This window comes from Pelmatolapia mariae, linkage group LG4 (assembly GCF_036321145.2).
Source record: "Pelmatolapia mariae isolate MD_Pm_ZW linkage group LG4, Pm_UMD_F_2, whole genome shotgun sequence".
NCBI lineage: Eukaryota > Metazoa > Chordata > Actinopteri > Cichliformes > Cichlidae > Pelmatolapia > Pelmatolapia mariae.
The window spans coordinates 10841481-10863708 of NC_086230.1; the positions used below are offsets into that span (position 1 = coordinate 10841481).

A 22228-nucleotide genomic window follows, 5' to 3' on the forward strand; every position below is an offset into this window, starting at 1 on the left:
CATATTACAATATTTTGCATAAACATAAAGTACAGTTTAAATGTTTCTCACCTCGCAGACAGTGCAGTGGAAGCGAGTCTCCACGTGGTGTTTACACTCGTTGCAGGTATAGACGAAGCGGTCCTGGCTCTGGTTGTGGAGCTCCACCAACATACACATGGAGCTCCACTTGGACCTCCTGAGAGAGCTGAACTCCAAGTGCTTGTCTCTGGCCAGAGTTAGAAAGGCATCACGGCCGTCCATCAGATCGCAGGCCATCAGAGGATCTGGGTCGGTGATGGGGGGCAGTGAGTTGGCGGTGGGACCAGCAATGAGGCGGATGACGAAGAAGACCTGCCAGTTAAAAGCGGGGAAAATATTTAACCTAATATTTAACCAACCTTTAACAAGATCTGATTTGGTATTTTTATGCGGGAAGATAAAACTGAGGGAAAATGTGTCTTTTTTCCCCTGCAGATCAGTGAGTCAGTGCTTCTTTTTTTTTAATAAAATGTTACCATCATTGCACTAAACAATTTTGGTCTCTTTTTTTTTGCCTTAAAGTTGAGGATCATTAGAAGCACGGCTGCTTTGAAGGACAAGTAGGTGTCACTCAGACCACTAGCTTCCTGCTAGGTGTCACAGAACTGGACCTCTGAACTGGAGGAGACTTAAATGCAGCTGCTTGCTTTGTGGCTGCTTCAAAATAATTTATTTCAGTGCGTGAAATTAAAGGATTTTATTAGTCTGTTGCATACAATGTATGCGTGCAACTTGCTTTTTAGTGTCAGCTGATAACTTCACTTCCCCCCTTTTGTCCAGCTGTAGTCACTTCTGGTGCCAAAAACACAGCTGACGACAGATCATGATGGTATGGATGAAGCTTCAAAAACAGGAGCTCACAAACCAGCAGTGGCATAACAGTGGCTGTTTCCATCTTTTGTATACAGGCCATGAAACAAGGTGACTTTCTTGTTAGTGGTTGTGTTGCCAAAAGGCATCTTTGAGGTTGCACTAAACACACGGACTGTATTTTAATGCAGCCGTACAAAGTAAGTAATATCAGAACTGCTCCACAAATCAGTTTGATGGCTGATAGTGGTATAAATATGCTGCAGTGTCGAGTAAGAGAGTAAGCAGCAGCAGCAGCTATGACTAAATTACACTTGCATACCTCTTTATGTTTCTCCATTGTGGCGTAAAGTTTCTGGGAAAGGTCATTGGAAACGTTGGGCATCCCTGGTTTTTTCTTATTGGCTCGGCTCAAGCTGCTCTTGTTCTTGCTCGTCTTTTTATTGTTCTTCTTTTTGGCATTCTTGCTGTCTCCTTTAGTGACCTGTGAATGTTTAAATGTCAATTAAGCAAGAGGACACTGCCAATATATATTGTGACAAAAATGAGCCTTAAACTGACGATTCCCTTGTTGAGGACCTTGTTCCACTCACATCTGTGCTCTCATTAGAGGTGCTGTTCTCCTCCCTCTTCCTCTCCTCTTCCTCCTGTTCCAGTTCCTTGATGCTCTCCTCCAGGACGTTAGGCCAGAAGTCGCCCTCAAAGTATGGCAGCTCCTTGGCACTGGTCAGTCGGTCTTCTGTTGCCTGCTTGAAAATGTCCTAAAGGGATGACGAGGAGTTAATGCTGTTAATGTCAGAGGTTTTAGAGGGTCACACAAAGCATGCAAGAAAACTATTTTAAAGACAGTCCAGGGCGATGGAAACTGTAAGAAGCCACATGAAACTACCAGAGTACCTACAAGAACAGCTTGTAAATGGACTCGTTTGCTCAAAGAATCGGGGACAACCAGACGCAGAGCATGAGAATTAGGGCTAAACTGTCTCACCTTGTAATCATGGACTACGCGCTCAGACACAGCCTTGTCCAGCATCTTCTTGTACCATTCCTGCAAGCGTTTAGGCTTGGGGATCTTCTGGTCCGGTGGGTGACAGTGGAAGATGTAGTCATCCCCTTCACTAGGAGGACAGGCCCAGATATGCCCTGTTGTAAACCTGAGACAGGGAGACAAGGAGCCTTTTATATAAAACTGAGCTTTTCATGCAACTAAAAGCATTCAGAAACAGCAAATGTAACACAAAGAAACTCTAAGCTCCTGTCTTACCCCAGCCTTTTGACATACTCCAGGTAGCCCAGCAGGATCTCGTGATAGACTGCAGTCCTGAGGTGTCGAGGTTTGAAGAAGTGCACGCTGTCCAGGTAGGAAATGTACACTCGCCTTTGATTGGGAGGAGGGCAATCTGAGCCGTACTCTTGAACGTGCATGCCGAAAAAGCAAACGTCCACTCCGTCAATGTCCTCGAATGCAAACAGGGCTTTCATCCTGTACGGGAAAGACTCGGCCATCTCTCCGTTGTCCACAAACCTGACGGGGAACAAAATAAATAGGTGAAGAAAACTGGTGTCAAACATTTATCAGCAAATGAAGAAACTTGACTGTGGGACGTGTGAACACAGACTACAGCCATGCAGCGCTTTTACCGAGTGAGCTAAAATCTGGTTAGGACAAAATTGTCAAAGCCAAAGGGGTTGGATGTTAAATCACTGAAATAAATTCAGATTGCAGCTTTCCTCATTCTCGACTTGCTGGACACTTGTTTTAATCTTTAATCTCCTCACTCACTGCTGAGTCACCTCTCATCTTCCCCCTTCGATAATCTCATAATGATTTGCCTCTTCGCTGTGAAACGTAGGGAGGTATTCTTCTCACTGATTCATACATACTTGCATGCAGAGGCCGACAGATACAGAATATTTGGTAATTTAAAACTGATATATTAGCTGATGTTTTTTTATTCATTTCAGACACACAAAGCAGACACAGATTTACCCAACATTTGTTATCTGTAGTTTTTCTTAATTAATTCCTACTAAGATAGTATGACAATGCAGTTTAAAATACTGTTTTGAGCGTTTATCGGGTTTCAAACAAATGATATTAACAGGGAAGGTGCAGAGTGCCCCCTAGAGGACAATATACACAACACTACATCTCATAACCTTGTTTAGGATATTTCTCTCCTATGTTTTTTACTTTAATTTTCATTCATTGACCATTACAAACACTGATATAAAGAATAATACCAATAACATATCAGTATCAATATCCACCGATATATCTGCCACGCTGATAAATCTGCTCTAACTCTATGTAGAACAGGGATCAGTGTTTTCTCACACTCACAGATGCTCCTGAGCAAGACTCCTTCCATCAGCTGCTAAATTTGCAGTGATTTAGAGGTGATTAGCGCTGAGACAAAATATCAGCCCCAACAACTCCTGAATGAAGAAATGATGATCCATTCTCCACTTCTATTAGTCTCTATACCACTCCACCGACTATTATGCACACTTTTCTTCCATAGTCAAATATTGTTACATTTTTGGGCTTTATTTAACTAAACTGATTTAGAGTTGTTAAATAATTTTTCATTGTTCCTGCACAAATGACAAACATGATCTTAACTTTTTACCTTTCAATTAAATTTTTTTTTATGCACAAAATGATTATTATTATTAATACATGTAATAATATGTAGCACCTCAAAACTTTCACCTACCAAAAATCACAGCTTAATAACTCCTCCCATAGAAATTAGGAGTTTCCATGGGATTCCCACCTCTAATCAGTAATTATGTTCCCCAAAAACCTGCAGCAGCAGTGAAATTTAACTGTTTACCTGGACTTCATTCCCGGCTTGACTTCAACCACCTTGTCTGAGACATGGACCACACGAATGGTGACCTCTCCAGACTCGGGATGGTTTTGCCGCTTGATGTAGTCGTTCACGCGCGTTTCTAAAAAGTTCCCCAACTTGGTTTGAGGAAGCCCTGCGGAAACAGAGAAACAGGTGTGACCAAATAACAGAGCTGAGAGGTACCACTATTCTCACACTGTCGTTTTTGGTGAACAAGTATTTTACTTTCTTTATTTGTGAAAAACTGGCAGCAGCTGTGGGACAGAGCCTTTGTCTGACTTCCTTCATTGAAAACCTCCATTAATAAATAAATACCTACTACCTTGTATCCAGGAAATAGACCTCCATACAACACATCATTTCATCAGTCTCACTCCAGTACAATCAATCTAATCTTTTGTCCTCCATTTGTTCAGTTTCCTCAGGTTTTTAAAGCACACACTGCACACCCCGCAGAGATATGGGAGATATCTCAATGAATCACCTCACTGGTGCAAAAACACCATTTTATGTCTGCCAAACTGTGTTACCGATGGCATTTTCATAGATTAAACTAAAGAAAAGGGAACAAACAATGTGTTTTTGTGACAGGCTGCTAGTAACAAAGTGTTTAAAGTAGGGGTGGGAATTTAACGCATTAATTGCAATGAATTTGAAAATATAATGCATAAAAAAAAATAACACATTTAATCCCACTTTGAATTCCAAGCTAAGGGGAACTTTTGTTGATGCACGATTTCCTGGTATACCGATTACACTGATGCACACATCAGCGCTACAAAGCATCAGAAGAAAGCGCATTGCTAGAACTGATGGGAGGCAAATTTCATTTCAAAAGACTACCCGATCGAACTGGACTTGAAAAAGGTGAGATGCAAGGACTGGACTGAAAATGCAGCCAATGTCCGAAAACTTTGAAAGATGAAGAAACTGCTGCTCAAGACCACTAAAACACAAAAAACTAAAGTCAGGACAGTCTGGATCATTGGAAAGCAAAGTGTAAAGAAATGAAGGGAAACTCAAGTTTATGTATAGTATGGCATTTCTAAGTTAAATGTACTTATAAAAAAACTGAGGAATCCCTTCTTTCAGCATGGATGACTAATGCTAACCAGGCATAGTTTTCTGAGTAAAATCCAAATCCACATTAAAAAACAAAAAACAGCCACGTGTCACAATATCCTTAGGCTATGTTCAGCATGAACATCCCTACACAGCAGGATACTCTCTACTTTCTGATACACACAGACTAATGATCCAGTGTGTTATTACTCCTAACCTTGTTGCCAGCTTTCTTTACCGTTTTTCTGAGTCTGCTGGTGACAAAACAACACCATTAGAGTAACTTTGCACGATTTACAGTTCAAAATAATCCTCATTTATCCTACAGTGTATAGCAGGGGGGTAATACTGAACAGAATAGCAGAAATGGGTATTTAAAAGTGTAAATAAATAAATTGCACTATCATACTGTCTGCGATAATACTGGTATAAAGACATAAAAAAGGTCATATTATTGCTATGACAATGCCATAGATTTACACTCCCTAGTGCCTGCAACAATTAGATGATCCTGAGCATTCCTAAAAGCTGTGTCAGATGATGACTAAGTAGATATAAAGGACACTGCCTCAAAAACATCTGAAGTGCAGTGCTTTTCAAAATATACAAGAAACGTGTTCCTGCTGAAGGTGAAAACAAACTTGTTTAACCACTTGAGGCAAAAACCACACCTTCGAGTATAACCAGGCTACGAAGGAGGAGACACTAACAGCTGCTGATGTGCAACCCAGATGTGAACAAAAGAGCCTGCCGAGCACCGCTGGAGCACTTGTGAGCTGCACTCCACATGACAGGAAGAGCATACAGTGGATAGAAATCACTGATGCGGTTACATGCTTCGAAGTGAGGGCTTTAAGCAGCTAAAAAAAATCAAAGATACAACAACCCAGACAGATTTTCAAGGTTAGGTTACTTTAGTTACTGTTGCCTCAATGTCCAGGGAAAATACTACTTTGGCTACTTTTGTGCTTTTAATCTCAGCCTGATCTTTTTGTTAACACTATTATCGTTTTTCTTTTAAAGGAAAAAATAATGAAATTGTGGACACAAGCGGCGGAAATAAGCTTTCTCCAAAGGGTGGATGGGCTCTTCCCTAGCATAGGGTGAGGAGTTCAGTCATTCAGGAGGGGCTCAAAGTAGAGCCGCTGCTCCTCTACATCGAAAGGAGCCAGCTAACGCAGTTGCCTCTTAGGTAAGGTGTTCAGGTTAGGGATGTCCTACTGAGAGCAGGCCCCCCTGGGGGAGACCCAGGACACAATCTCCCTCTTGGCTGGCCTGGGAATGCCTTGGTGATTCCCCAGATAAGCAGGAGGAGGTGGCTGGCAAAAACGAGGTCTGGCCCTCCTTGCCCCCGAGACTCAACTTCACATAATTGGGATAAAATGGGTTGATGATTTATTGTTTTGTTATTTTAGATTTTAACTGTGTTTCCTAGTTTTAGACTGGTCGGTCAGTCTAATTTTTTGCCCCTCATCCCTAGGTCACACTTTAAATGAGGAAGTAGAGGGTGGCTGATATTGCCTTGAAATTATATCACAATATTTCACGACAGATGAAAAAAAAAAAAAAAAAAAAAATGTACTGAAGGTTTTATTCATGCTTGCGCTTGAAACATATATTAGTGGAAGTAAATCCATCCTTACTGCCGGTGACACAAACCTTATTTGTCTAGATTAATTTATCAAGATTGTTTAACAGTGATGTAGCATAATGTAAACATAAAGACAGTCAACATTGATTTTATTCTGTGGCAAGTTTTGGTAAATTTTTTAAATTATATACATTTTTCATTTATCTTCTAAGAAAGGCATTGAATTCATGTGAAGAGAAGATTTGTACATAAGCAGGAATGTAGCACACCAGTGTTATAACAGTGTGAACGCAGTGTTATGTTTATGTGACAGTGCAATAAAAACATTTGTCACTACAATAAATATTTAAAAATCAATGACTAATCCTGACACATAATCACAATCTCAGCACTGATCAAAATAATTGTCCAAGCCAATTTTCTTTTGATTAGTTGCCTCTCTCAAACAGGTGCTTTATTAAAAATATGTGGGTAGGGCGAAGAAGAGAAGCAGAGCTGTAAGGACTAAGCAGCCCAGCTTTATTCCACTTACTTTTGGCGGCGTATTTGTTTTCTTTCCGTGTCTTATTGGCCTTTTTGAGACAGCTGTCACAAACAAATCTGGAAATGAAAAGTCAACGGTTAGATTTGGAGGTTACCATCAGCTCTGTCACAATAATCAGCAGTGACAGTGACAAAGCGGCTCTAATCAAGACATGACTCGGCCTTTCATGCTAGTCCTCCTTTCTTTAAACAACTCTAATGAGTGGGAAATCACTCACATCTCTCAATTAAAAACAGACCACACATGTAGGGAGATCAATCTTGGAGGAATGAGTCTCTTTGCTACGGGACTGCCGCCACGCTGTCAGGCATTTTTGACACCCCCACCCCGATGTAGCGTTTGAGATTTAAAACCTATTTTTAGCAGCAGCAGCTGGAAAAGTGAATGTCAGACCCAACATTTGTAGTTGGGCACATTAAGTGATTTTAGTTTAAAAAAGAAAAAGAAAAAAAGAATAGAGATTATATTCCAGACCCAGTCACGCAATGCACTGTGCAGAGAGCGTGTGTGTTCGCGTGTGTGTCTGTGATAGCTGGCTCACCCTGACGGCCATATGGTTTCGTTATGGAGGACGCAGATCTGGTGCATTTTACGGCCGCAGTCGATACATTCCACAAGTCTGAGCACGGAGAGAGCGCAAGGAGACAAAAGACAGACGTTCAAAAGTTAGTACAGTGAAAACATCACATCCGAGGAAATAACCCGCTTGATTCCTCGAGAACTTTTAACACAATAATGGCTCTCAAATGAGTGAAGAAGGGCTACATACAGCTCGGGGTCAAGCGTGTCGTTCTTCTTCCGCTGGAACTGGTCTTTGTTGATGGAGCTGTGGGAAAAATCAAAAAGAACCAGCTATAATCAACTCAGCCCTCTGCAGACTGCAGGCTGCGTTTCCTTCATTTGGAAACGTTTGCAACAAATTCAAAATGTGCCCACTGCCTCAACACTTCCCCTCTACATGCTCTCATCCTGATCATCTGTCATGGAAGACAAAGCAATAATAGGAAGCTCTTCTAACCCACAGAGCCACCACAAACTAATCCTGTGCAGCTCAACACTGTTTAATCCTACAGGACTCACTGTTAATTATCTGGACCATTTTCTTGCTCATTTAACAACTGGGTCAATAAATATCAGGACTAGAACTTTGTGACTGATTATTCCATTATTCATTTGATCAGTAAAATCTGCAGCCTGTTTCCTAAGCTGCAAGACGCCACTTAGCGAATGTTTTGCCCAGGCTGAGCTCAATTTACTATCATGTGTGATAAGTGTGTGGCATTGGTTCTCATTTTGGCTAACAGAAAGCTCCAGGACAATTATGTTACAGTGATATCAAATACAGACGAGCAACAAATCCACACCTAAGAGAAACACAAAGACTTAAATTATAAAAATGAAAGAAGTGAAGCTTCTTTCAGCAGATTTTACACCAGAAGTCCTCCTGATCTTGAACTGGAATCTTATGTGTGTTAAGCAAATGAGTGAATCACTACAGTGTGGCGCCACTAATAAAAATACAATGCTTTTACAACAGTAACATTAATTAAGAAAAAGCAGCTTGAGGAACTAAAAACAAAACAAACACTCAGGAGGACAGAAGCATTTCTTCTTAAAAAAAACAAAAACTAAATAAAGTTTCCAATTAGTTTTCAATAAATTCACAAATATATTTGAGAGCCTAAAGAAAAGGAGTGGGTTTCAAGCATTACACAAGGACCTCTGAGATGTAGCAAGCTGTCTTGTGTTGTGCGTTGCATGAAGGAGACAATGTGATGGTACTCACGTCTGAGGCTGGGAGGGGTCATCCCCCAGGGAGACACTCTCGCCTTGGATTTCGTTGAAACACTTCTCACAGAAGTGATACCTGTCAGCAAGAAGCCCATATTTTGGTGAACTACACCGTTCGTCATCAGCACAGCCAATCACAGAGAGGGCACGAAGAAGCAGCCGCCAATCAGGGCAGGACAGGCCAGGGGGTGGACACACAGGAGGAGGCAGAGGGCAAGGTAGGTCGTCGCCGGCAGCCAATCGTGATGCAGGGTTTTTGTGTGGGCGGGTGTTTTGATTTTGCGCGTAAATTTCGGAGTGGATGATTGGTCACACCAAAGCAGGCCAATGCAGACATCACAAGCGTTAAAAAACACAAGGAGGGAGAGAGGGGGAGGAGAAGGGAAGGGAAAAGGGAGGAGGGAGATGGGGAAAGGGAGGTCAAAATGAATATTAAAAAAAAAAAAAAAAAAAAAAAAAAGCGTGAAATAAAACGTTACAGATCAGACGGAGACGATGAAGGGAGGGACAGAGGGAGGAGGGGTCGAGGAGCATGGAAGGAGAAGGATGTGAACAACAACCAACAGAGGACAGAGAGCCAAGGCAAAGCAAAGATTAGCATCAGACATTCAGTGATAAACAACAACAACAACATTACAGCAACATGAGAGACCACTAGGAGCTGTGGAGGAGGAAGGGAGTGAGGAGTCTCCATACATGAAAAGGTGGATGAGGAAAAAAATAAATTATTAAATGGTAAAGCAACAGAGACCCATCATCCTTTCTGGTCATTTATAAAGTGGGAACCTTTCTTCTGGTGACGAGCATGACACCACCACCACCACCTCCCACTCTGCTCATGACGGTACATTTTAGAAAATGTGAAATCAACTTGGTTGTGAGAACAGTGGTGCAACAAATTTAAAAAAAGAGGAACTGTGCAGGAAGACAGGAGCCCACTTTATGAATGACAACAACATGGAAATTAAAGTGGTGAAGTATGGAGATGGTGCCAGGGTAACCATTTGAAGCCAAATTAAAACTCATCTGTGATTGAACTGACTGATTGATGCTATGCTGTAGGAAATATCAGTGTGAGGAATACAACACGACACATACGAGGTGATCTCACTGTCTGCATTGTCATAGCAAAAAAATAAAAAAATAAATGAGAACTAAGTTCTGCCGACAGCCCTTACCTGTTCTGGTAGCTAAAATAAGCAGCGTCACGTTGGATGGTGCATAACTGTTTTCCATAGCAGCATAGCGTTTGGGGGGAAAACTCAAACTGCAATTAGAGGAGACAAAAAGAAATCTCATATGAATAAATGTTTAAAAACACACACTAACACTAGATGTACCAGGTTTACATTAAGTCACAGACTGTAAAAAAAAAAAAGATGGACTCCAGGGTCTTTGTCTCCAATGGCAACCAGGGGACAACTTATCTGAATTCAAAACTAAATCTGGTTGTTTAGAAGTCTATGGGAAAACAGCCCTACTGCTCACCTGATTTATGACCTTAGTAAACACATATTAGTTTACATTCTTCTTCAATAATACACATTCATTTAGCAAAGTATGGTCCCATTTTGAGTCTGTCAGACAAAAAACACACAATGTTTGGTTAACACATTACATTTCTTTGCTCCCTTTTCAGCTTCTTCTAATCCTATATCCTAATCCACGCAGTGATGTGGAGGATTTGTCTGAGTGGTGACAACTAAGGTTATTATAATTAACTAAAACTAAAGTAAAACTAATATTAAGATGTGAAAAAAAAACATTTTAGTTAACCAAAATAACTATAAAAACTAGACTTTAAATAAAATAAAACTAACTGAAATGATTTTGTGAACTTCAAAAACTAAAATTAAAATGCAGGAAAAATCTTTAGTTTTAGTATCTGATAGTTTGGTTAAAAAAACAAGTATGTGTTTACTGAGACTGGGAGTCAACTGCTTTCAAAAAGTTGTGTTTTTATTGCAATACCTGCCTCTGACATATGCTCTCCATATAGTAATCATTAAAAAGACTAAAGTTAACACTGAACCTAATAAAAACTAAAATGCAACATTTTCAAACAACAAAAACCAAACTGAAATAAGAAAACCCACTCTGTAAACTACCTGAAACTCAACTAGATTCAAAACAAAAAAGGTTCTGTTCAGCAGGTTTGATTTGCAGAAATGGTAGATCAAGTTTTTCACTTATTAGTCTACATCTGCAGACACACAGGAACGATAAAAAACATGGTTCTGCCTCACCTTCCTCCCACAGCAGTACCCCAGGCCCTGCATGACGGGATCAATCTCCGACTCGAACACCTCGGCCAGCTTGGAGCAGTACTTGTAGACGCGGGAGGTCTTGCGGTTGTACAGCCAGGCGTTGTTGAACATCAACCAGATGTCCTCTATATACTGCCACGGCTCCTGGTACTGCCCCGTGTCCAGCTTCCGCTTGATGGTCGACAGGTCCATGGGGTTCTTCACGATGTCAAAATAGTCCTGGTTTGGAAGGGACGCCGTCCAGGTAAGAATGGCAGGTCAATGTAAAGTTCAGGTAGTTGAGAAAGATTTAGAAGCAGGGAGAGAGGAAAGAGCAGCAAGACGTGGGAGGGTTTGATCACCCAAGGGAAGAGTTTGAGAGATGGGGAAGAAGAGTATGATCAAGGTCATCGTCGTCGTGGTCGTCACGTGAAGGTGCGATGATGGCGTCGCAGTCAACCAGGCGGGACCAGAGTAGGGAGAGAAGAGGGTGCAGGGGGACAATGTTGTTGAGCGCTGTAGAGAAGAAGGTTCGCGTGCAAACAGAGAGACATGACAACTTCTGCCCTCCAGCTCTCTGCTTTGCACCCTACTTTAAAAGTCAAGTCCCTGTCTGTGCTGTCAGCTCATACACCCATTTAAACACTACCTAAAGATGACATGTAAACATAATGCAAATGACACCCAGTAATGTGACTGCGAAATTATTATTTATCAATTTGCTTTGGGAAGTATGTCGGCTCATTTTGCCACACAGCCGGGGGGAAAATGAGTCTCTGGGTTGTGATCAGGGTGCAAAACCAAGAAGAACAGAGCAGCGGCAAAAGCAACAAGGCAGACAGAGATAAACTGTTTCTAGCAGCCGAGTGGTCGGCGTCAGCTACGCTAGCAGCACGAGCGGCAATATGTTGGCTGAGTTAAAATCAACAGGGCTGAGGTGAAGCGAGTGAGTGTGAGAGGAGGGACGACTCTCTGGGTTGTTTTTCTTTTCCTGTCTTAGGCATTCTGCTTCTCCTCAAACTAAAGCACAGTTTGAAAAAGAGGCAGAGGACTGTCAGAAGAAAGGAACCAACAAGAAAGGAGGTCCATCGGCTCTGAGTGAAAACACTCACAAGAGGAAAAAAAACCTGATAAAAACAAACAAGCAGTGCCTAATTTCTATTACAGGGCCGAATATATATCACAGCAATGTGCTTCATTTTGTTTTTTATTAATCCAACCTATTGTAAGTTACATTCCCCAAAAAAACAGCTGAATGGTTATTCAGCAGCAGAAAGTTACATCCCTTGAATGTGGGTGCTCCAGAAGGAGATGTGAGCCAACAGCCTGAGGCTTGCTAATCACTGCTGTTTATTAATGTTCATATTTGCAGTGGGAGGACAGACACAGTTGCTCTGATTCAGAGTAAAAGCATCCTGAATCTTATCAAGTAGTCTTCCCTCCAAATTGGACCCACTGAAGGTCTCCCACCTCTACACACTGCCCACCTGAACACCGTTACACTACTACTGGTGAGGAACTGAACTAGAAAGCTAGCAATGGGACACTACCACGATGATGATGATGATGATGATGATGATGATGATAATGATAATGATATATTTAAAAAAAAATTTTTTTGAAGCAATGCAACTTTAAAACTTGATGTCAAATGGCAACAAATTAAAATACATAAATGAAAGCGACTGGCTCGTGAACTGCAAATCATCCAGAGTGTATCCCGTACAAAGTCTTTATTTTTAGGTATATGTAATATTCTTTCAGCCGTTTTTTTTTCTTATATTATGAAGTTTTTAAATATGGAGTTAAAATATATTTCAGCTGTTAATACCTTTTGATGTTGTTTCATATTAAATTTGCATTCATAAGAGCCACTGCTTTCATTTACAAATGGCAAAAAGTAGCATACAAATACAAACACGTAAACATATGACATGCAGTGGGGGGGGGGAAACAACAACAAAAACATTGAGGTAGGAGTACAAAGTAAAATTAAAGTGTGGAAAAAAAAATACGAAAAGTATGACAAAAATATTTAAGATGGAAGAAAAGAAAACAAAAATAAGCTAAATTTTGAGAGGAGTTGAAGCAAAATGGCAGCCAGTGCAGTCCCTTACCAGGTTAGTTTTGTTACTAGTTCGAATACGTACGGGTATTCCCAGTAACTGGGGGTCCACCGGCTGACGGAAGGGAAGGGACTCCGGGTCCTGCCGGTACAGAGATTCCAGGGTGGGCATCAGAGCCTGACGCAGCTCCTCGGGCTTAAAAACTGGAAAAGGAGAATCAGTCAGGGAGTGGATCAGGGAGTGGATCAGGGAGCGGTCAGTAACGCCCCCGCCCCCCAACTGCATTATTAAAAGAGGACGTCTTGTGCTCATTTCCAGCTCTGTGTTTTTATTCTTTAATTTATTCATTGTTCGTTTTCTTTCTGTCTGATTTGGGGGGGGGGGCAATATTTCCTAAAAAGGGGGAAAAGAACAGAACCACTATAATTCAGGAATAATGGGTGCAGGCATAAGCAACAGCTTGTGTGAGCCTACCACTCATACATAATGCAATGTTTTCCATATTATTCTGCGGTATGATGAACAACACTGTTAATAAGCTACGACAGCCTTCGCTACTTCACATTCACAGGCCAGCACTGTCAGAAACAATGATAAAGTTTACAGAAGTTGATCTTTCTCCTTGAGTAGATTCATGTGATTTCGACTTATTTCTCTATGACAGTGCTTCACATGAGTCACAGTTTGTGGTTACACAGCTGTCACTGTGGAGATGCTACAGCTGTTAAATCACTAACAAAGACAACAGTGGACGCTTACTTTTCTTCTTGCTCTGAGTGTTAGCTGGGGAGCTGTTGGTGGCTGCTGACCCTGACCCTTCCTCTTTCTTCACTTCTGGCTTCTTGTCTTCACTTGTTGCTACTGACGATGACACACAAGATGAAGACGTGTCCATGGGCTCTCCTTTACACCCGTCTCCTGATGGCTTCTCTTTCTTTATCTGAGAGAAAGGTTTGTGTGTCAGTTAACAAATTTCTTTATCAGAATGAAGACTAAAAGAAGACTAAAATAAAACATCAGGAAGTTCATTTTGAAGAGCCTCACCTCTGGTTTCTCCTCCATCTTCACATCAGCTTGACCCTTTCCCATCTTCCCCTTGCCGTCTCCTTGAGCATCGGCTCCTTCGTCATCCTCTTCTTGTTTCTTCACCTCCATTTTCACATCTTCCTGGCTGGGAGCAGGGCCTTTGGCTGGAGCGAGCTGAGAGGTGGGATCAGTGCTGCTGGTGACTGATGCTGGAGAGCAAACCTGACCATCTGCTGTCAGAGAAGGCTTCGCAGATAGCTGAGGCAGATCAGGCAGAGATGGAGTGAGGTTTAGAAAAGGCAAGTTAGAAATCACAAACGGGACACGTGCCATGTTATGTTGGGTTTACACAGTCATCTGCTAAAACTAAACATGATGATTTTTTTCCCATATTTCCTGTGAGTACAAAAAAAATAAGAGAGTCAGATAGGGAACCAAGCGTACCACACAATTCAAAACGAAAGGCTCACAAAACTTAGTCTTAGGGAAAGAAGGTGGAGTAAGAGCAGACAAAATAAAGAAAGACTAATTTGCTCACCGGGGTCTGTGGCTGCTGTGATGGCACGTGGGCATTCTGATTCAGCACTGAAGAAGCCTGATTTGTTTGAGGGCCCGAGGAGGTCGTGTCCCCAAGTGTCTGCTGTTGAAGGTGATTAGCTTTCTCAGAGTTCATCGTGTGCACTGATGGCTGCGGCTGCTGCTGCGAGGCTTGCTGTTGCTGCTGCTGAGGGTGCTGGGGATGGGGCAGCTGGGGTGTGCTGGGGGTCTGCGGCTGCGGGGTCTGACAACCAGGTAACCTCGGGGGCGTCTGATGGGGTTGAGGTGTTAAGCTGCGTGCTGGTGACGGGGAGTTTGTTCGCATAGGCGGACAATGAGGGAAAGCGTTGGACTGGTTGGAGGATGGAGGCAGGTTAGGCAGAGACCCAGTGCCACCAGCATTCACAGACCCCATAGAGCCTACGGGGGCTCCGGAGCCTGGAACAGAAGGGGCGGACTGGGGAGCGGGGCTGCTGGCTGGGTGGGATGGCGGTGTTGACATCTGGTTCTGATGCAGAGAGTAGGACACAGGATAATGTTTAGTCATCCTCTTTGAAACTTTATCATTACAAACTTGTTACAAAATAATGTCACTCTTCAACTCAATCCTTACCGCATGCACAGCATTCTGTGTTCCTGACTGATTCATACCAACGGCACCAGCACCAGGACCAAGTCCTGGACTGGACCCAGGAAACTGGCCTGGAGGGAGGTACTGGTTCTGTAACGGTGTGGCGTTAGGCTGACTCATCCTCGTTGTTCCCATACCCATCTGGAAACAAAACAAGTCACGTAAAGTCTCATGTAACCTCTTCTACTGCAGTTAGAGCTTTTCACAGCACATGAGTCAATAAATGATATTCATATGAACCCAAAGTAATGAAAGAGAATGCAACAGTGATGCCAACCTGGTTCAGCGGAGCTAGAGGAGGCGTCGACCTCTGACCCATCGACTGCATCCCACCCATCTGACCAAACTGGTTCATTCCTAAAAAAAAGAATCAGGACAAAATCGAGGCATGTGAAAACACTTTTCACTGGGCATTGCTGTAACTTGCACTGTTTGGATTATGCAGACATATTAAAGAAAGTGATATAAAGAGTAAGTATTTCCTGGTCGTGGCAACGTGTAATCTCATTTAAATTTGGCTCAAACTTTTTCTGAAGATGTTTAAGCCTTGGTTCACAAAGATTAGAGTGATAACCATATTAATAATATAGATTATCAGCAGTTTATATAAGGACATTTTTTTTGGTAGAAAGTTTGAATTAACAAAAATGTTAAGCAAAGTCTGTAGCTTTTAAGATTTAACATAAACTGCTGGCAAAAAAAAATGGCAAAAATGAAAACCACAAACAAAATTCGGCTCACCTCTGATGATTTGGGATGGCAGCAGAGAGAAAGAAATAAATATCTGCACATAATTTGGGTGAACCAACCCTCTAATGTAGCTCTCTGCTAAACATTTCCACAATGGGGAAAAGCCATATCTACTTCCTGGTTTCTAAATTTTTTTAAATACTGGTCTAGAACTCCTGTCTAAAATAAAAACAGTATATGACATTTACTCAAGAAACCATTGATTTTAAGTCATTTATACTTGTTTGAGGTGTACCTGCTGGATTCTGCATCCTGTTGACCATCTGACTGGGGCCGGCTGGTCTGACCATGGATGGATCAACGTGAGGCCCATCTGACAGAGCAATAACGAGGAATCAAAGTGAGCTCCTTTTCTACTTCAAAATTACACCTTTGCCTCTGGACTACATTTCATTTTTGAGAAGGCAATTTTGTGTTTTGTATCTTGTACCAGGCAAAGATGTGACGGGTGGCAATCAGTTTGATTATTTGTATGCCAGCAGTATTTGTAGACGAGTGTCTGACTGAGGTAATAACATAATGTTTACTCACTAGGTGGTTGCCCCGGGGGCATGGGAGGTTGTCCCATGCCAGGAGGCCCCTGTGGGAGGCCCGCAGAGGGTATGCCAGGCTGGCCAGGCATGATGCCCTGCTTCTGGAGCCGTGTCCTTCTCTTCTCTTCCAGCTCTTTTTGGATTTTGTAGATCTTCTCTGCCAGCAGGTGGTAGTACTCCGCCTAGAAGAGTCGCAGCAAGCGGATTTTACAGGATAAAATCACAGCACATAACACTAATGTATGTAAAGTTATTTTTTCTATATCTGCCAACTAATAGTCACACTGGATTCTTACCCTGCTGTTGGCTGACTCATACATATCCCCCTCTACTTTTCGAGCGTAAGCCACCAGATTATCCATCCGCCGGTCCTTCAGTGCAGCTGGGTCAGGAGTGGGGAAGATGGCCTGCACACTGCTCAGATACACACACACGAATAGGAAAAATGTGCATCTACAATTACGTTTACACCGACTGTTGGAAATAACTTGTTTATTCATTTCATTGCCTCTGTTCTGTTGGAACGTTTGCAGGACACGACAGACTCACAGCTTGTGGACAAGGTGGTTGCGGAGGTCTTGTGTGATGTCTTCATGCCAAGACTTTCTCATGCCTCCAGCGGAAGGTGAAGTAGCTGTGGGCAAGGAACCAAGGCTCCCCACACTATCATTCATCAGACTGAGAGAAATGACAGATGAGTTAGTTAAGATCTCAGCCAGTGCAACCCGAATGAAAAAGTAGTAAATAGATGTGGCCAATGAAAGGCAGTCTGACCTCTGTGCGGTCATACAGTTGTGCAACATGGCATCTGGCAGTAGCGAGGAATGCTGGTTGGAGGTCTGCACCCCAACTCCACCGTTCACTCCCATAGAGTTTCCCCCTGGAAAGAGAGGGTTTTGGAATTAGAATAGAAAATAGGAAGTAGACTAGTGTTTACCTTAGATTTTAGAGTGTACTCACACTACACTGTCTATATCGTGCCCTATCACATTTGTCTGATAAAGCCAGGTTGGTCTGACTAGTGTGATCACTGCGTACCGATCCCACTACACGGTTCAGTTGGACCCATATATGGTACGCATCTGGTGTGATCGCTAACCACGCCAAAGCATAAAAATGTCACGCTTTTACAATGACAGCTGGCACCATGGAAATCACTGTTAAATAATTAGAAAACCTTTAAGGCATGTGAAAAGACCGTTTCTCACCGTTTATAAAAACGTCTCAGCTTGAGCCACAAAAATCACATTGTGCTCTAACAAAAAAAAAAACACTCTTTGAAAGCATGTATGTGAGTGAGTGAGTGAGTGAGTGAGTGGAGCCGAGATGTCCAGACAAACTGAAGTGTACTTGGGTCTGGATTGTTAAGTACAGTGTGAATATAGGTGGGGAAGAAATACAAACGATGTTAGCATAGACTGTTGCATTCAGCATCACTGAAATGTAAATTAAACTTCAGTGGAGAGCTGTAAAAGATTAAGGAGGAACTAAAGAACACTCAGCATTCACCAAAGACTTGTAAAGTTACATGTTTAGGCCTCTTTCATAACACCTGATGCAGCGCCAGCAACTGATGAGAAGCTCTGAACAACTTTAAACAGCTCATTCAAAGTTTCCGAAAAGCTCTGCTTAAACATTACAGGACTGCTTAAGTTGTTCCCCAAAGGTTAAGGACATCATATTCCTAGCAGGTTTCTATATACTAACCCATGCTGTTTACAGTCCTAATCCCGGGCTGTCCCTGCAGCCCCTGGTTTGGCACGCTGGCCTGCGACGGCTGCTGTGGCATCTGGTTGCCCTGGTAAGTGAGGCCCAGTGCAGCATAGGCTCTCTCTATGGAGCTGGGGTCGATCTGGTTGGGAGGGTTCAGGTTCGGTGCGTTGGACTGTCCTCCTGCCACACCTGAACCTAAGGAGTTCACTAAACCCACCCCAGCACTGTTGCCCAGAGCTGTGGCAACAGGAGAAAGAAACAGAGGAAACGAGAGATGAGTATCGTGAATTCTATCCCACTGCAACGCACTTTATTGTTTAAATTAGAAATAATAATTAATTAAGGAATTAATGTGCAGATACAGCCAAAGATTGAGAAGGACTCACGCTGCTGATTCCTCTTGTCCCCAGCATTTTTCAGTGGCAGACAGACGGGACAGTCGTGTCGTGTGCAGTTCTTCCAATGAGAAATGATCTGTCTGGATGAGGCACAGTGCGCCACTGGAGGAGAAGACAAGGGTGAGGAAATGTTTTAGAAAAGGAAATAAAAGATGAAGAGTAAAAAAGATGGGAGAGCAAGTGGAGGGAAACGGTGAGAGAGTGAAGGCAAGAGATGATTAACATGACAAGGATGAACAAAAAAGCAAAATAAGAGCCAAAAGGTAATAACTTATTATATGAGTCACTCAGTAAAACAAAACTACGTCCAGATGGAGACTCGGTGAGACAAGGAGAGGAATTACAGTAAAACAGCCAGCTGAAGAGAAAATAACTCATCCTGATAGAGAGAAACTGGGAGGCAAACCAACAGGGATTAAAAGAAAATATGTAAAAGAACAAGAGAAGGGGAAAAAAGTGTTGCAGATGCATGACAGCATCGTGTTTATGAGATAAACCACACACCCTATAAACTAGCTATCGGTGTAATTCAGCAGACTCACCCTGGCAGGACTTGCCAAGCTGGCAATGAGTCATGTGGTTCAGCACGTTCTTCATGGTGCGACAGTGAGGCAGGTTGCACTGTCGTACCTCTCCGTTGGCCTGCTCCCTCCGCTGGCATTTGTGCGCGTGCAGCAAAAGGACCAACTGCTGTTGAATCAGCTTCCGCTTCTCGGGGTCTGCAGTAGGAGGTGTGGCGCCGGGTCCCGCCCCCACAGCATTGAGTCCAACCTGCACCCCTCCCACTGCTGCTGCTGCCCCGCTGACCGACACACCGCCAACTGGTCCAGGCTGCTGCTGCTGCTGAGGAGTCGTCTTAGGATGGAGAGTAGAAAAGAGGCACAGGCCACATTAGAAAGAATTATCCACCACAAAATGATCACTTTCAGTAATCAATCTTATAACAGCTGAGCAACTAGCAGCTAAAGATCCATGCTGCAAGAAGTATTGGAGCATGGATCTTTGAAACTGCAGTTTTTGCCATAAGTTTCAGAAGTTTAATACACTCGGTAAGATCAAGTACTTGATTCAACAATCAGTAAACTAATATGGGAAGAAATGAGAAAAAGTCTACTTCTGAATAATGCTTTCAGCTATTTAATAATTAAAAACAGCAGAAGAATCTAAAGCACGAACGAGCCTGCTGAAAAGCACAAAAAAGGCCAGTTTTTAATTAGAGCCAAATGGTATACAGCATAATAAATAACTCTGTAATGTAACCGCAACAGAGCAGGTGACAGTGCCCAGCTGACTTCTGATCATCTCTCTTGGCTAATGATGATCAGTGCAGAACATCCACCTGCTCATTTAATTGGAAATGTGAATGAACTCAAAAATTGGGGGCAGCTCTTACACTCAAACACACAGACCGAGTTAACAACCTGCAGTGAGTCACTGCAATCTGACACTACACTCCTGAGGCTTTTGGTTGATCTTTATGATGATTCATCTCTGTGAGATAGGTGGGATTATTATAAAGGTGATCTGAGCTACTTATTTACCAAAAACTCCCTCCACCACAACTGTGTTCATTAAGATAACACGGGACACAGTTATTTAGCAGAGGCAGCCCATCTTTTCTAAAGAGGTAATGACAAACCAAAAAAAAACTGGAAGTCATCAATGAGACCTACAAGCTGACTGAAGCCAAGTGTGGAGACTGGGTGCTGAGATCGAGTCAGAAATATGACCCCATCCCAGTCTGACAACGCACCAACAAAAATGGGAAAAAAATGACATTCAAAACTTTTAAACCCCCTCTCCCCAGTGACGTGTCAGTTTTCTTTGGAAGAGCCCAGCACATAAAAATCACAGCTTAGCTGCACTAACTTGCAGTATATTTCTTGCACTGACTTAATAAATGCAACTCTGTCAGGGAGTATGACAGATGGTGTTAATTATTTGTTCAGCGTGGTTTGTAGACAACTTAAAACGAAAAAAAATTTTAACAGAGAGGACTTTTACACGAACCCTGGAAATGTGCAGCCGGAAATCAGCAGTCTTGAGCAAATTTGTCATTATCAGCAGACGTTTTAAAAGGTACCTGAAAACTGTGACGGAAACCCCGAGCTGTACTACGATGGGGATAAGGGAAAGTTTTGGGGGGAAATAAATAAATAAATAAAATCATTTCAGGTCGAGTCATGCAAGTTTTTAAAAATTATTATTATTATTATTATTATTATTATTATTATGTGTCAGCAAGGCTCTGTGTCAATGTCATCTCAGCTGCTACACTGTCTGGAAGGGAGTAAAAGACTTCTTGTACGACTACCAATGAAAGGCCAATATTTGAAACAAAAAAAAAAAAAAAAATGCTCATCTGGACACTGCCTTTCTGAGTAATTAAAGGCACAAAATAAAACAAATTCCCATCTGTCTCTCAAACTGTGATCTAGTTTATAAGACACATCATCTAATCGCCTCTGACAGGATGTGTTGCAAATGGCAAAACTCAAAAGCTGTGTAATCATATATAGCAATGTAAAGTTACTGAAGCAATTCTGTAAAGAATAAGGTAAAAAGTTTAGGCTCTCTGGCGTCTACTTTTCCACCTCCACACATTTGCCAGTTGTCAATACTGGAGGGAAAAAAGCGCCGGAGGCAACGATAGTTGGTTTTCAGGGCTTTCAAAGGATATATTTAATACAGTAAGGATGACTGTGAAATACCCTCAACACTTTTTCTTCCAATCTGAATCTCATTTAATATTTGGTTTTACTTTGAATCATTCAGAGTTAAAATGTGTGTTTAATTTGCAGTAAGGGCCAAAAGGCTCCTATATGGGCTACAGAGTTTTAAAGAGAAGAAAAACCAACAAATCCTACCATCCCAGGCATGCCTTGACCCGCTGGTGTCTTCTTCTCCATGCTAAACTGGGCAGCCATATTGCTGGGGAGGCCTGCTTTATTCTGGAGCTGTGGGCCCAGCCCTGCTCCAGGCACCCCCTGGCCAGCGGTCTGGCCGTACGGACCGCCATAGGGGCCCGCGTTGGCCATCATATTCATCTGGAGAGCGGTGGAGAAAAGGGTGAGGGGGTTTAAAATGAAAAGAGGGGGAGGAGGAGACAAGACAATGTAAGAAAAAAGTGTGATAATAAACAGTTTAAAAGGTTACTTTACTTTTCACAACATGTACTATAACCAGACAATCAACACATTCAGTCACCTTTTAAATAACATGACTGTCTGGTTACTGTACTTCACCTCCCTCTCCACAATAAACTAACGACACAGACATGATTTATTGCCACCTCTTCGACTTGGAAAACAATTTCAGTATCAGCGATGGTCTTTAGCATCTGGCCAAACTATTCTCTTATCACAGCAGCAAATCACGGCCTAAACTTCAGTGAGAGTGAGCCTTTAGTACCAGCACTGTGAGGTGGGTGGTAACCTGCTGCCATGTGTAAGTGTCTAATTGAACTGCTGATCCCTACTTACAAGCTCAGAGAGAAAATAAAGCAATTTACTGGGTTTAACAGTGCGATTTCCTTTGCGCACATAAGAGACAGTCAAAGTAATAAAAGAAACAAAGTTGCAGGTCTGTTACTCTTGAGAAAAAGTCCCAGAGATGCAAACTAACGCAAAGAAGTAATCCTTGTTTAAAACC

General features: G+C 42.3%; 1 protein-coding gene across 2 annotated transcripts in view; it reads right to left on the reverse strand.

Moving 5' to 3' along the window:
- The window catches only part of ep300b (E1A binding protein p300 b), a 31659-nt gene that overhangs the window by 4598 nt on the left and 4833 nt on the right, over positions 1 to 22228 (reverse strand). Inside the window, exons 3-29 of one of the 2 annotated variants that reach the window (XM_063471416.1) lie at positions 21445 to 21624; positions 19120 to 19432; positions 18566 to 18679; positions 18174 to 18416; positions 17241 to 17346; positions 17016 to 17144; positions 16763 to 16880; positions 16465 to 16648; positions 16169 to 16246; positions 15461 to 15540; positions 15166 to 15324; positions 14554 to 15060; positions 14034 to 14273; positions 13749 to 13929; positions 13074 to 13192; positions 10924 to 11163; positions 9856 to 9944; positions 8673 to 8783; positions 7656 to 7712; positions 7428 to 7505; positions 6875 to 6942; positions 3672 to 3822; positions 2096 to 2356; positions 1820 to 1985; positions 1425 to 1592; positions 1154 to 1315; positions 52 to 333 (exon numbers count right to left, since the gene is read on the reverse strand). In XM_063471416.1, the coding sequence (XP_063327486.1) occupies positions 52 to 333; positions 1154 to 1315; positions 1425 to 1592; positions 1820 to 1985; positions 2096 to 2356; positions 3672 to 3822; positions 6875 to 6942; positions 7428 to 7505; positions 7656 to 7712; positions 8673 to 8783; positions 9856 to 9944; positions 10924 to 11163; positions 13074 to 13192; positions 13749 to 13929; positions 14034 to 14273; positions 14554 to 15060; positions 15166 to 15324; positions 15461 to 15540; positions 16169 to 16246; positions 16465 to 16648; positions 16763 to 16880; positions 17016 to 17144; positions 17241 to 17346; positions 18174 to 18416; positions 18566 to 18679; positions 19120 to 19432; positions 21445 to 21624 (4584 nt within the window). The remainder of the gene's footprint in view (positions 1 to 51; positions 334 to 1153; positions 1316 to 1424; positions 1593 to 1819; positions 1986 to 2095; positions 2357 to 3671; positions 3823 to 6874; positions 6943 to 7427; positions 7506 to 7655; positions 7713 to 8672; positions 8784 to 9855; positions 9945 to 10923; positions 11164 to 13073; positions 13193 to 13748; positions 13930 to 14033; positions 14274 to 14553; positions 15061 to 15165; positions 15325 to 15460; positions 15541 to 16168; positions 16247 to 16464; positions 16649 to 16762; positions 16881 to 17015; positions 17145 to 17240; positions 17347 to 18173; positions 18417 to 18565; positions 18680 to 19119; positions 19433 to 21444; positions 21625 to 22228) is intronic. The other variant, XM_063471418.1, reaches the window with a different exon arrangement.